This window comes from Falco cherrug, chromosome 12 (assembly GCF_023634085.1).
Source record: "Falco cherrug isolate bFalChe1 chromosome 12, bFalChe1.pri, whole genome shotgun sequence".
NCBI lineage: Eukaryota > Metazoa > Chordata > Aves > Falconiformes > Falconidae > Falco > Falco cherrug.
In genome coordinates, this window is record NC_073708.1 from 6,238,482 (window position 1) to 6,253,650 (window position 15,169).

At 42.2% G+C, this 15,169-nt stretch overlaps 1 protein-coding gene across 4 annotated transcripts in view; it reads left to right on the forward strand.

Annotated features, from left to right (window-relative positions):
* RASAL2 (RAS protein activator like 2) overlaps positions 1-15,169 on the forward strand; it is a 187,978-nt gene that overhangs the window by 31,299 nt on the left and 141,510 nt on the right. The window contains exon 1 of one of the 4 annotated variants that reach the window (XM_055724691.1): positions 7,004-7,175. The exons of the other annotated variants lie outside the window; for them this stretch is intronic. Within the exon in view, the coding sequence (XP_055580666.1) occupies positions 7,127-7,175 (49 nt within the window). The 5' untranslated portion in view covers positions 7,004-7,126. Of the gene's footprint in view, positions 1-7,003; positions 7,176-15,169 lie in introns of those variants that run through there. 4 annotated transcript variants of the gene reach the window in all.

The window sequence follows — 15,169 nt, forward strand, 5'->3', positions numbered from 1 at the left end:
TTCCTCCCTGTGCTGAACACAGGGTGATAGAAATACACTTGTCTCAAACGCACCCCAAATTGCTTTTCTAGAGAGATGCTATGTCCATTTTCAGCTTATGTACATCTGTTTACACTGGGCTAAGGACTGCAAAGTCCTGTGTGAGGACCAGGAGAGTATGTAAAGACAAAACTGAAGTGCACATTTCTTCTGTGTTCTCCCCACTTAATCTATTGCAGATACCTGATCTTTTTTTAGCTTCCTATCCTCAGCCTCCCTGACTTTCCCCTTCCCTTCTTTCCTCCCTTGCATTTTTCTAATGTGTGGCTTGATTAGGAAGGTGTAATCTCTTCATTGTTCATTTCACTTAAAAGCACCTTAACCTGCAGAATGAACCACTGGCTGTTTGTTGTTCAGTTTCCAGTAAATTTCTGTTAATTTTAAAATTCCAATAAATTGTCTGGATTCTGGGTCATTCACTCAAGGTTTAACTCTGGTAAACCTGATTTGTTCATCAGGGATGATGTGCTAGAGGTGAGAAATGCTTGTCACAGTGTAGTGTATATTTTGGGGGAGAACTTCTTGCCTTATCCTTGCAGGTTCTGTGTGTGGGCAGAACAGGCAATTGCATGCAGTAGCAGACTGCCTATTCCGTTCTGCAGCCACCTGTCGCTGCAGAGATTGCCCTGCAGATCCCAACAACTTCTCGAAGGACAGACATGAGATCCCCTCTTCTAGATTCACTGTACTTGACCTCCACAACCCGCTGTCAGAGGACCTGGCCTCATCTTCCTGGCCTCTTCGTTTTTTCCTACTATGAAGTGTGCAAAGCATGGGTGAGAGAAGCTGCAGGGAGAAGGCGACTTCTTCCAGAGGAGCTGGGTTGTCGGGGAGATCTGTTTAGGGAATGAGCCTGAAGTTTGAAAAAATTGAGGCAAAACAGCTCTTGGAAACGTCAGCGAGAACTGTACCACACACATTCAGGCCTCCACAGCCATGGTGAAGCCATGATTGTTGGGGGGAGGATGAACCTCAGCCCTGTACTGAGAACTTGCTGAGCTGCTGGTAAAGTTCAATTGTGCAGACAGTAAGGTGTAGGTAAAATGATGGGCTCTGTTGGAGAGAATTCATGCTGCATGTAGAAGAGGGTGACTCCATGTTTGCAACTTTCTCTACAGGGTTTTTTTGGGGTTTTTTTTTCCTATCAAGGGTTATTAGAGACATTTGGTTTTGACATCTTGGATTCAAGAAAACAATGTCATTTTGTCAGCACGTTTCTGGAAGCGTCTGTGGTTATCCCCACACGCACCGCCTCTTGCTATAGATGTCTTGTAAAGCGTTATTGTTATATCAGTCATGGCAGCATTAGTAGTGCCTGCAGTTATTGATAATTTTCCTGTGTTTCAAATTTTGCTAAAGCAAACCAGAGACACAGAGCTGCTATTGGCATTTAGACATAAAAATAAATATACTTCTGCTCCCCAGTAAAGACCATCTCTGGAGACAAATTTCTAGTGATCTTCAGTCTATGTAGTCTCAGTGCTCTTTTCCTTGGCTGTCTTGATTCCTAGTTAATGTGCAGAGACACATGGTACTGAAGAAGCTTAAAAAGCTGAATTTTTCAATTAGATGATTTTTCCATGTTGGACACAATTTGCAGGGCTGGGAGCTGGGGAACTGGTCAATATCTCTAGAGAGAAACTTCAGAGGGAAAAAAAAGGACATGTGAATGTGATTTTTTTTTTTTTTTTTAAGTAATCCAGCAGGTCTCTTTTATCTGTTGGGTTTTTTTGTTGTTTTGTTTATTAAAAGAAAGTGTTTGAATACAGACTGTGTAAATACTTTGAGAATGATTGATACTATTAATGCATCATTGATTTCCTCCTTTGACTTGTCTGTTAGGTATTTAATCTCTCCTTTTTAAAATGTGTGTGTTTTTCGGTTTTAAAAGCAGCCTCCCACTGTCCTTCGCATAGCGGGAAGCATCTCCTGCTGGCTTTGTCACTTTGCCAGCCTCAGACTTTGCTTTCCAGGGTGGTTGAACTCCTTGGACTTTTCCTGTCCTTCTGCTGGAGCTGGTGGAGTCAGGGAGCAGACTCCCCCACTGCATACTCAGCTTTGTGCCCGGCCACGGCCATCTGAACCAAATTAACCTGTCTTGCCTCAGCAGTGCACGCGATGATCCCATGGCTTCGTTGCCAAACCCGTGGCTGGAGCTCTCTGAAAGGACTCACAGCGGTCTCCTGGATGCTCCCTGTCCTCCTTTTTTCTGTACCTCCTTTCTCTTTACTTAAGCCAGTTGTAATAATGTTTTGTTAGATGGTCGCTGGTGATGAGGATTTTTTCATAGTAACAACTGCTATAAAAAATGGCCTGAACCGCATCTGTTTCACAGAGTTCTGTAATGATTCTGTTTTTAAGAATAAATTTAACTAAAAAAAAAAAAAAAAGAAAAAGGTAAAAATGGGAAATGGTCAGCTGTTCTAGGTCTGTGCAGGGACTGTGTTTTTGAACTTCTGAAACAACTTGTTAAGTTGAATGCCTGAGAAACAAAGTAATTTGACTCATTGCTTATATTTAGTATCATTACCTACTGCATTAGGTTCTGTTTTCTTCTGAGCATTAATGTTTTTGGTCAGGAAGGTTAACAGGGAAAACGCCCAGCAGAAGGCATTTTTGTGCTTATCAGAGGGCAAATGCATGGAAAACATCAGGTCACTGTACTGGGTGTCAGCTTTTCTTTTTTGTTTTTTTTTTTTCTTCTTTTTTAAGAGTCTGTAGAAGGAGCAGTATTCAAGGGTGGGGAGAGGATGTCCTTCCTTTCTGGTAAGGCCTGTAAAATTGGAGGTGCTAGTGGATACTTAGTACAAATGTGACCTGGAATCTTAACGCCCTCTTTGTTTTGATCCAGAATCACGTATCTTAAATATGAGATCCCAAGCTTAAAATATATCCTGCAATCCAAGCTACCCAAGGTGATAACTTCTGCTTTTGAGTATATTTGTAATTGAAGCAAAAATTCTAATTTCAGTTTTTGTATGTAATATTAAAAATATGATTGACCGTATGTTTTGTTAGGAACAAGCTTTTACTGCAACTTTCAATAATCATATGGCAGATGAAGGGGTGATGCCCAGGTTTAACGTGCTGCTTGTGAAGCTTTAAACTAAAGTATTAAATCTTTGAAGATTGTTTGAAAATCCTAGGTGCCAAGAAAGAGAGCCATGAAGGTGGGCAGGCTCAGCTGCGGAAACTCCTTGTGTTTCTGGAATGAGGTGAGAAGCTGTAATCGGCTTTTAGCACAGGAGTGTACAACATACTGGTCAGGTTGGTGTGTAACAGGTGAAAGCCCCTAATGCCAGGGAAGCGGGGCTGAGTGAAAGTCAGCGGAAGGGTTTAAGCACAGTTTTGTTGCTCTGAAGTCAGCGAGCTGCTGTTTGTTCTCTCCGTTCCCATCTCTGTATGTTACAGTGTTGGTTTATCCCAGAAAAACCCCTTCAAGGGGTTAACTGGCCAGACTCTTCTTTTTATGTGACCTTAAATAAATACCACGTTCAAAATCATTTTTCCTCTCCTTACGGGCTGTGAGAAGCAGCATAGCTGCTACGGTATTTTGCCCTTTCTGAAAACATGAAGAGCTGTGTCTCCTCAGAGTGCAGTTGGTGGAAGTGACGGTGTTTTCTTTCCCTTGCTCCCAAGCCATCTCATCCTGGAGCTTGTTATTTTTATTACGTGGAACCCCCTCTGTAACCAGGCTGAGGAGCCTCTGCTGCCTGAAGTAATCGCTCTTTAAGTTGATACAAATTTGAGGCATCGTGCAGAGTCTTGCAGTGTCTCCTGAGATTCTCTGTAATAATTGCATCATCCTGCCAAGGAACCCCTGTTAATATTCATGCAGTAATTGTTTCAGTACTTGGCAGAGATGAGGGCGTTAATGTGAAGCCTTCTTCTGCTGACGCCTATTAAAGAAATGATTTGTGTTTTGCACTGTAGCGGTGATTTCATTACAATTGAACAATGAAATTCTGGATGTCTTTGGGTAGATGTGCACATAAACACTTGTGTTGAGGCAGTTAGCTGGCATGTTGGACTACACGAACCTCGCGTTATCTTGTGTACAGATGAGTTTCCCAAATGAGACTTGCATGGTATTGGCGCTGGTGCCGGTCACAAGGTGAGCTGTGAGCTTCCTGACCTCTCAAGGGCTACCCAAGAGTTTGGGGATGGTCCTGTGCTGTCCCTGGATGTGCACGTATGTATCCAGGCACAGTCCTATGGCATGGTATATGTCTGCATGGCTGGGCAGTCTTAAGTCCAGTTGATGTGGACTCACATTTTGTTGTTGGAGACAGTTAATGTTCTGGGTTTGGGTGGGTTTTTTTCCTCTTTTGACTCATCGTGTTATAGATAGAGGTTGATCACAGGGCCCGCTTGAAAGATTAGCTAAGAAGTTTGCCAGAATAACAACTTGCATGGCCAGTTCCCTGCCTGTATCTCGGAAGCTGTCAGGAGAGAAGAGTGAGAGGTGAGCCAACGTCTGGGATAAGAATTCTGGCAGGGCACGGGCCAGCTGTGGCACGCGGGGTGGCTGCCACTGGCCAAGGGGAGCAAGCACAGAGGGAGGCTTTCTCTGTCAGACTCCTACATGCTAGCACGTTGTTCCTGGTTAAATGGAAATTAAGGTTTGAAACCGTGTGCAGTTCCTCCATAAAAATGCGTTGCTTTTTCAGCTTGGACAGTGGAAGAAGGAGAAGCCACCCTTTAGCAGGGGCCTGACGAGCTTGCACACTGCTTGCCCTGTGCTCCCCTGCTTCTCTGTAATCGGACTTCTCTCTCTTATGTGGAGGGTTGTTGTGAAACTTGTCCCACGTACCCTGGGAAGATTCATGTGAAGTCTGATTTTAAGAGCAGCTCTCATTTTTTTTGACCCCAACCCCTGGATCTTGCAGTCACATGCCTTAAAGGATATCAGGAATTTAATTTTAGCTTATTTATATGAGAATTCGGGTTGCCTTGAAAGAAAGGGTGGAAAGAAGAGAAGAGGTGGACTGTGGAATCTGCTGTTGCCATATTAAGAAAAAATGGGGGATCTTTTAGTAGCCAACTTTGCAAGATGGTAATAAAAAGGATGTTTGTTGAAGTTGCAGATCTTTCAGTGTTTCAGCTTAGATGTAATAAAGCTCTTCTGTGAGATGAGTGGTCTTTGTCAGAAAGATAAATAACGTGTCTGTCTGAAAAGGCATAAGATGGCAGGTTTTTCAGACAGGCACTTAGCATCCTAGCCCCAAGTATTGCCAAGCTGTCAGCTTTCTTTTCACTCAGCCTTTTGTGCTGGCCACTGTGTGACTTAGTTTGAGAAAGCCCGCAGTGGTCAGACACTATTTCATTAGTGTTACCAATAAAGCTACTGGCTGCTGAAGATCCCAGACCAAGAACTACTATAACTTCGGTATACTGTCAGAGACAAGGGAAAAATTCTCGTGCTGTGAAGCCACATGCCACATGCAACTCGGCCTTTCCTGCCCTAGGAAGAAGTCCAACAGGCTTGCATTTTCCAGCAGCTGGGCTGCTGCAAGCAGAAAGGCCACTATGGCTGTGTCCTGGCCAAGGGTGAGGATGGTCACTGTTTGGCTGACACTTGGTGATGGACCAAAGCTGCCCAGTCCATCTTCCTTTTTCTCTTTTTCCAAGGATGCTTGGATGCAGCCAGCCTCCTTGACGGCAGCAGGCTTGCAGGTTTGGAGGGTTGCTGCTGCAGCCTGTTGCAGCTGGGGAGGATGGGCAGTGGTCTGTGTCTGGCTCGCTCCTTCCACAGACCAGGTAGGATGCTTTCCAGAGCCACCCAGCTTGGCACAGTCTGCAGCAGGACATGTGAGCGCAGCAGTAGGCAGAAGTGGCTGCTGCCATCTGTCTCCTGGGCTCTGCTTGCCCTTGTTCATCCTCCCTGCCAAGTGCATGAGCCTGCTGGAGATCCAGCAGAGCAGTCAGAACCATTGTTGTCTGTTTTTGGAGCATTCTGCATCTGGAGAACTTGACCTGCCTGCTGTCTTTATCTCTCAAGAGAGCGTTTGTGGCCAGCAGTGAGGCAAATAAATGTTAGTGCCCTCTGGGACTGTGCAGAAGGGTTTGATGGCATGTCTGATGGTCACTGGTGGATCTGTTCTCCAGTTTGCTCTGAGGTAGAGCTGCCATGAATTAAATGCCTCAAAATGGTGGAGGAAAGCCTATTGAAGACTAAGGGAGCCTGAAGCTTTGTGGGGTGAGGCGAAGGTGTCTCAAAACAGAAGCAGGCTGTTCATGAAACACCATCGGAGAGGATGTAGTTCACTCCGGTCTAGTCCCTGTACACACACGCACTCCTGCCAGGCTGACCTTGCTCCTGAGAGCTGGTGGCTGCCTTGTGGGGCAGCGCTGGTAGTCCTGGCCATGTGGTCTGACACAGACATGAGCCAAGTTTCCCGCCCCACCCCCCCCACCCCCCCCCCCCCCTCGTTCATGGCACCTACATTGCAAGGTGCAGCAGTTAGAGCTGGTGGTGCCTCTTCTGGGGCTCGTTTCTGCATCTGTCTCCCCCTCGTTTTGTGTTCTGTCCCTGAAGCGATACAAATGCTTCTGAAGTCCTTCATTCAGGCACTTGGAAAGTTTACAGGACGCTTCGTACTGGAAATCCAGGAGACCTCTCCAGAGGAGGAAGCAGCGTCTCCTGTTTGTCTTGACTTATTCTGTCATAACAATGGCTTCAGAATTTGCCTAATTTGAAAGCTAGTTTTAATCTGATGGGAAGACGTTTGTGTATTTAAAATAGTTATTCCTTGCTGGAGCCTCTCCCTTCTTTTGTCCTTCTCCGCTGGACTCTTCGGCTTCACTCAGCTAATATGCAGTGCTTGTTTACAGCAGAGATACTGGAGCATGAAGAAGGAAGTCACTAAGTTTAATACTGATTCGGTTCCAGGCTTCCTGTGCGTGTGCGTGCACACGTGTGTGTGTGTGTGTGTTTCAGCCTTGTTCATCCAGACGCTGTGCAGCCTCAGTAGAAAAAGCCAAGGGGCCAGTGGAGACGCAAGGACTAGATGCAGACGGGTTTTTTTAACTCTTCCACCCAGTTTGGTCCTGAGCAGGTTTAGACAACGCGGGTAAAAATTCCAGTATGGCAAGCCTGGTGAGGAAGGTGCTAGTGCAGACAAAGCCGTTGAGTGGTGAGTATGAGAAACATCTTGCCTGATGGGAAAGATAACTGATCAGAAAGCGTTGGTTTAGGTGCCTAGGAGGAGGAACGTGGTAGCAGGCAGAGAGCTGTTGGGTATTGTTGTTTTTCCTCTTCCATTTCCAGTGTGAGATGGCTACCTGGAAATGCCAAAACCTTTGTCTGTGGAGAAGGTGGTTCTCCAGAGGAATGTGCTAGTTATGGGGCACGGTCACTTTTAGTCTGCTCCTTAGCCAGCCCCAGGATTTCTGTCTTAGCTGGGCTAAATAACAGCAGCGATCTGTGTAAGTAGGATGGCTTTTAACTTGGGAGGTTCGGGGAGGAGTGGGGAGCTTGCGGGAGACCAGCATCGGGTAAAGTGTTGCGTCAGTTGTGACTGTACCAAAAGATGGGATTGAGACGAAAACAATGTTCATAAGTAAGCTGTAGGAGAAACAATTTTAGTGCTTTATTTTTATTCTTTTGAAGTGGTGGCAAGTACCTAACTGGATTTCAGCAAGGTGCTCTCATGTTGCAGTGGTTACAGAAATCGTCGTCAGCAGTGTTGTATATTTTGGATTTTAAAATATTCCAGTAGCAGCACCAGCCTGTGCCTGAGGTTTTTTCATTTAAATTTATGGTGTTTATCCAGCTCTTAATTGTGCAAATTAGAGTAATTATAGAGTGTGATTATATGCGTACCCGGTGAGTGTTTTTAAGAGGCTGGCTTACATTTCAGGAATTTATTTTATTAGCCTTGTGTCTTTCTGGTGCAAGCATCCTTTCTTCATGCTGCTGTACTGCAAAGCAAACATCATAAACTGCCACAGCAGGAAACAATTTTGGCAGTGGCATCTCTGAGTGAATCAATCTGTAATAGGGCAGAAGGCTCTTCGATAACTAGGACTAATTAGGACTGATTTGGTGAGTTACGGGAGACTGAAACAACCCTTCCCCAAGCAGAGCAACTTCTCTCTGCTCCAGGGTTTGGTAAGGACAGGAGGGCACAACTGGAACCATGTGGTAAGGTTGTGCAATGCCGATTTTAGTAATATATAAACTTTAATGAAATGTTGTTCTTGGAAAATACGACTTTTGTGTGAGTTACTGGCTGCTGCTAATTTGTCCCAAGGCTGCAACTGAGCCTGTGTTTGTGGTGGGGACAGTGCAGACGCAGATGTAAGCAGCGTCTCTTGTGTAGAAGTTACAGGCTGAATGTGTAAAGTATTGTTTTGGCCTTTGCTAGGAAAGAAATCTCGGCAATCTGTTCCCTCCTAGCCCCAAACTTACTAGTCTCGCTTTGCTCACCCAAGACTTCTGAGAAACCATGAATTTCTGCCTCTAGGAAAAATGGAGATATCACTTGAAACAGAGTAATCGCCTTCATTCCATTGTGACAGAGGTGGCATGACAAATACAGCAAACTGAAGAGGAGATCTCCCAGATCTCTCTGTAAATAACTTGGGGCTTCAGGTAAATTAACCAGTCTTTACAAAAAGAAACTGGATAAAAATAAATAAATGCATTTCCTTGCTTCGGAGATAAGCAGATTGGAATGATTCTAGCTGAAATGTCACTTGAAAAACAGGCAATCTGCAAATTAACGTAGAAGGGGTTTTGTAGGGAAGTCTAGCAGGTGTTAAACGACTAAAACGTGCATTTACCTTGCATAGATTTCTTCAGAGAAGTTGCAGACCATCAGTGTTTGAAAGCACAATTCCTTGATGAGGGAAACACAGCCCATAGGGAAACATGTAGTAAGTTCTGGGTCGGTAACTTTTAGCATGATTTCAGAGTCTCTGGAGAGAGTTGTGGGTGTTTGGGGGGGGGTTGTTTGTTTCTTTGTTTGACTTTAATTATTTACACTGTGTGGATGTGTTAAATGCTTTTTTCTAAATACCTGCAGGATGTTAGGAAATTTAGGATGCTAGGAGAATGGTATGAAACACAACTGATGGGAGGGTGACCTCAGAGGAGGCATACCCATTGAAAAACTATTTGGGCAGGGTGTAGAAATACAAACACACCTTCTGCCCCATGGAAAGTGTGTGCTTGAAGCTAGTTTGGTTTCTTCATTTGGGGAAGGCTGGATGCTGAGACCTCAGTTCCATAATCCCAGCCTGCTGCCAGATCTTCATACTGGTGCATGGATAAAAGGAACACTGCAATGAGTGGTCAGATGGGAAAAGAAATGGCACAGGAAGAAAACATAGAGCAGTGTAAAGGACACTTCCAGTATTTATCTTCCGGTGTGTAAATTATGAGGAGCAGCAAGGGTATAGAACTAGACTTTATTCTGTGTTATCGCATGTAATTTTGGCAGAAGAAAAAAGTCTGCAGGAGAAGAGGCTGATAAGCATTTTGCCTTTACTGTGTAGGGTCTGTGTCTGATTACCACTCTTCTCATACCATCGAAAAAAATAATCTTCTTTCAGTCTTACTTCCTAGTGAGAGATTTACTTGCAGGGTAGTTGAAAGTGATCTTGGGTCTGTATGTTTCAAATTTATGTATTTGCTTTACCACCAAGAACTCACAGCAGCTTTCAGAGGTTTTGAGATGAACTAACTAAAGGAAGGAACATCAGTTTTTAGAAGGGACTTCTAAGTGGCGACTTCTCTGTAAGAGCAGACATAGTCAAGAGGCTATTGCAGCAGGAGTTACATTCCGCTTACTTGGAGACGGTGGGGCTTTTTAATGGTCCCTCTATATAGATATGTTTAAGGTTGGTTATAGTAAAGAACTTGTGAACACTTTGTGAAGTGGTGGTGAAACAGAACTTCCTAAGGTTTTGATCTTTATTTAAAACAGAAAGGTTATAAAAAGTCATGGTCAAAGCAGGCAAATGGCATTTTGCCAGCTTAACAAATGCGGTTGTGTTTATCTCTCCTCTCCTGAGATCTCTGTTACTTTTAAAAACTGTTTAATTTGCCTGTCTGTTGGTCTACAGCTGCAGGAGAAAATGCAAATTGTTTTTTGGATTTGAGATAAATTGAAATTAGCTTGAGCCATGCCCTAGCTGGAGAGATGGTTATATCCACTGAAAATGGCTTTTCTTTAACGTCTTTGCCTTATAAAATTTCAACACGTTAAAGAACAGTAAAGTTGCAAAAACTTATACTGCTTAGCTAAAGTCCTTCTTTATCCTTTGTTTTCTAACTATATGCTGCATTTCCTTTTAGTTAACATTTGAAGTGACACCCATTATTTCAGCTGCATCGCCACAAATGCTGTATTACCTGAAGGTTATGCAAGAAGCTGTTAAGAAGAAGTTAAAGTTGTCATATCAAACCTCTCAAATAGCAGAAAAGTAGCAGCCTTCAGGGCTGCACCATCTTTGTATTACTTTTTTTTTTTTTTTTTTTGACAGGTAAATACCAGTAGTCTAACAGGCATCTCCAGTACCTCAGAAGATTATTTTTTTTTTTAAGCATGAGGAATATCTTTTATATCTGAGACTACTGAGGATGATACACTGGGGACCTTTACAGTAAATGGCCATATGTAAAATAGTGCCACTTTTAAAGATAGTAGCCATTAAGCTGCCATATCAGAGCACCATGGCTAAGGGAGTTTCAGTATTAATTGAATCACCTGAGTGCAGTGACACTTGCGCTGCCCGTTCAAGTGAGCGTGCTGTAGAACATAATTACTAACGAAAGCATCTTGCTTAATGAAATTCTTGCCATACAGGTGTCAGAAGTATTCTAAGCCTGGTTTGGATTTAGGAATACTGTATTCTTCAGTCATGGAGCCATCAGAATCCTGTCTTCAGAAAGTCGTTTAATATTCTTAAAGGAAAAAAAAACCCAAAACCTGTTCAAAAATAATGTGGCATTACATTGTATATTCATGCTTCTTATCAACCCAGTGAAGCACAGAATGTTGTGTGTGCTTTCCCCTGCAGACAGATTAATTGCAGGAGGGAGAGGAAATTAAGCAGTGTAAGTACAAAATCTTAAAGAGTGTGTGTAAGTTCCTATTTCTGTTTACTGGGAGCTTAATATATTTATTTTTTTTAAATAATGAAAACATTCTAGCCTCTAAAAAGCAAAGTGGTCATTAGTAATAAATCACTTAATACTGACTCTGAAGATGCCTTATACTAAAAGTAAACTTTTATCTCTGTATCTTCACTACAAATAACCAAGGGACTGCAACAAGACTACTTATATTGTTTCATCATCACTTTTCTTTGTGGAATTAAATTTGCAGTCCCTTTCTGACATGACAAAATAGGGTATTTCTTTGTTCTCAGAGCGCATGTTGTATTCTCTGACAAATCTGCAGACCATGCTTTCCTTTTTAGCTCTGTAGGAGACTCGGGCTTAGATTCTCCACAGGATAGTTAAGAGTTCCACACTGTAGTATTATTTCCGGCTTCAAAAACTGGACTAATAATACTCTTTAGTATCCTCCCTGTATTTTTGCTTCAAGAGTTCAGTAGACAGAGCACTCTGCCAAGGGTATTTTTGAGTTTGGGAGGTTGGTGCATTCCCCTCCATCACAGGTTGTAGATATCCCAGCTGTTTTGGGACAGGCTTTTTTAATGATTGATTGATGTTTTCCAAAGAATTAATTCTGAACTGAATTAAGCTGTACCAGAGGAAAGCCACTGTAATTCTGAACAGGGAAGTTTTTTTAAATGTTTCATTATCCATGTTAAATTAACTTAATTGCCAAATATAATCAGGTGGTTTTATTTTTAATATTGCCATGTTAATCCACCTAAAGTTTGTAGTATCAGCTGTGGCATGAAGCTATTTTGCCTTCCCCTAACCAGCTCTCCACTACTACCACTGTGTGAATAAACACCAATTATTGCTGCTGGTGTAAACACTGGAAGCATTTGGGTTCTCTTGTCAGTATATTCTGCTATTATCATGATTAAATTTGCAATCCTAAGGGTTGTTACCAGATAGCAGTGAAGGGGAGAATTAGTTTTTAAAATTAGATTGCCAGCCTTAGTTGGGCCTGAGAAGAGAGAACAAATTAGATGATAGTTTAAGTAGAAGGAAGAGTGAATTTAAACTTGGAGTACTGTTAATACTGAAAGTTGCTTTGGGGCTGAAAGTAATAATTAGGCTAGTCAGAAAAAGTGCAAACATTAATTACCTGCTTGTGTCTGTAAATTTTAAAATGTTAAAAATCCCTGTATGCATCTTTTGACATCGCCAGTTACTTTCTGGGGCAATCACAGGCAACGGCATCTTTTGACATTGCCAGTTACTTTCTGGGGCAATCACAGGCAACGGCTAGTTCTTCTCTGAGCTAAATTCAGCTTTTTCCTGAGTAAGTGCTCAAAAATAACTTCCCTTGCTGAATTACAGCTTTCTAGCTGTCAGATTTCAAGAGCTTTACATCAGTCGTCAAATTCATATGGCCAGGTAAGGGCAGCGTTAGACCTGTTTGTGTCAGAAGAACCTGCAGTGGAATTTATTTGGTGCTTCTTCACTACTTCTGATATCTCTGAAGTGAAGATCTTGAGATAATTCGTGTTTCTTCCTTCCCTTCCCCTTCCTCTCTATGTTATGGCCCCCCCCCCCCCCCCCCCCATTATTCCAGGCTCTAAATTTCTGAGTTTTAAAGACAAATTTATTAGTCCTTTTTCTTTAGTGAGAAACTGTGTGTCTCTAACCTCTTTTGTATTGCTGCATTGGTTTTTCATTCTGCTTAATTTTCCCAGTAGTGTAGTTTGTGGTGATTGGCTTCAGTTATTTTACTAGGAAACCTTGCATTTAATTATATTGCATTTAATAATAGAAAAAGAATGTGAGAGCAGTGGTTTCCCCACCCTGGCTTTAGTTAGGATTACCCAGAAATTGCCACTTTCTTGTTCATTCAGAAATTCCCTTAACTGTCTCATACAAAATTTAGAGATCTTAATGGTAAAGGAGCTGAAGGTCTCAGTTCAATATTCCTCTCATTGCCAGCTTTTAGAAGTGTTAAAAAGAGAAAATTTATATTAGTGTTGGAATAGATACTTTTTGCATTGTTAAATCTGAACTAATTAATTTGATAGTCTATAGAGTTGTGATTATAAGAAGGACTTTTGAAAATGGACTGAAAGAAGAGTTGCAGGTGGGGGAACTCTCCTGATTACTTATCACTGAAGTTAACTCCTAAAATCCCTTTAAATGGGAATGGAATCGATTATGGATTATTCAGCTATGAAAAAACCAGGGAGTATAACAAGAAAGCTTGTGTGATTTAATCCATCTCTTGGTTGTGTTTGGTTGTCACATGGAAAGAGCAAAGAGGAGAATGAGTGGAAAAATTAACTGAAAAGACTTAGTAGAGTAGGAAAATAGGAATAAAACTAACTTGTTTTTCCAGTGAATGTGGCAGAAAGATTCTGAATAAGGAATTGATGTGCAATCATCTCTGTTGCACTATTTCTGGAAAACTTTTTGTGGACTTGAAATTCTACTGTAGACTGATTTCAGTAACAAATTCAGCTTAAGCGGTATTTGCCTGTGTTCTCCCATCTTTGCTTACAGGTTCCTTGGATGTGGCACCTTAAACTGTGGAGTTACAAACCCACAATCGCCAAAGAGAAAGGCTTTAAACAGCTCAGAACAGCAAAATGCTTCACAAGGTCACCTCATAGCCAGAGCTTCTGCAGGGTACAACAGCAGCCTGGCGTGAGCGATGAGCTTTGGATTTGCTTGTGTTTGCTTGTACTTCTGCAATCCAGGATGCAGTAGTAAATATCACGTTGATTCTCTCATGCACTTGACAGTCTTAATGATCCTCCTTCTGTCAAGCAGACCCTTTCAGCTTTGCAAACAGCCTCTGCGTACCTGAATTTCCCCCCAAACCACTAAGACATGCTAAATTGGGTGTACGTTCTAAGATTTGAACACGGTTTAGTGGTTTGGCAGGAAATGCGAGTGTTTGTTCACTTGACAAGAACCCTCCGCTTTAATTTAGGCACACTGAAATGCAAAATGGGATTTGGGGGGAAAGCATGGGAGAGTTTACAACCTGTCTTCTGGGTACACAATGAATCCTGGTATCTACTCTGGCAACAGAACATACCACTTCTCAGGTCATTGGAGAGAACATCTTTCTGTGTATGGAACAAAGCCAGTAAGAAAATACAGGAAAAAAGAGCTTCTCTTCTGTGCATGGGAAGGAGATCCTGTATCTAAATTTTTAGTCACTCAAAAAAGAAAGAGAAACTCAAGAGAGCTTCTTATTTTTTTTTTATGGAAGTGCGTAAGGGTTATTTTAAATCTCAGTGATTAAACCAGTCTTAAAGCAATGGTGTATTTACTGTAGGACAGTAAATATCTATAGTATTATCAGCTCTTTTCAAGCCGTTTGGCATTAAGAATTTCATCTGTGAGAGCCTGAGTCAGTAAGTTGGATGGCAGGATACTCAACTTGCCGTGGATGTCAGTGTGTCTGGTAGATGAGTATATCACGCTCTGCAGAAGTTTAGAGTAGTTATGCATGATACAAGCTGAGACCTGTGCTAGTTTAAGAATTAAATATTCTAAACCTATTTATTGAAGAAGTTATCTCAGTGCACCTGGAACTGTCTTGCACACTTTCTATTCAGGCTCCTGTGTTCATCAGTCGGGAGAAGTTCAAAAGTGGGTTTGACAGGTCAGTTGAAAAATCCCCCAAACCAAACCCAACTTATTAAACTCTTAAGGTGATTTGTTAAGGCTTATCTTGAGGGTTGTCTTTTTATATTTAATTGCAGCAAATTATATTCCTTGAGGGGTTTGTATTTTAAGAAGATAAGCTCTGACGTACACCTTTTTTCCCCCCCTCTATTCCAGTTTATTCCAGAGTAAGGATCAGTTTTCTTCTGTCAATTTTTTTAGACGGCCAAGAAGATAAAAGAAGGACCTGATATGCTTGACAGCTTTTCAGAGGGGAAAAACTTGATTTTGTTTTGGTTGTAGTTGTCCTCGCGTCCCTACACGTGTATTTATACAGGGAGGTGATTTTTGGCCTCTGTTGCTGGAAATCATGCCAACTACATGATGGTAAAA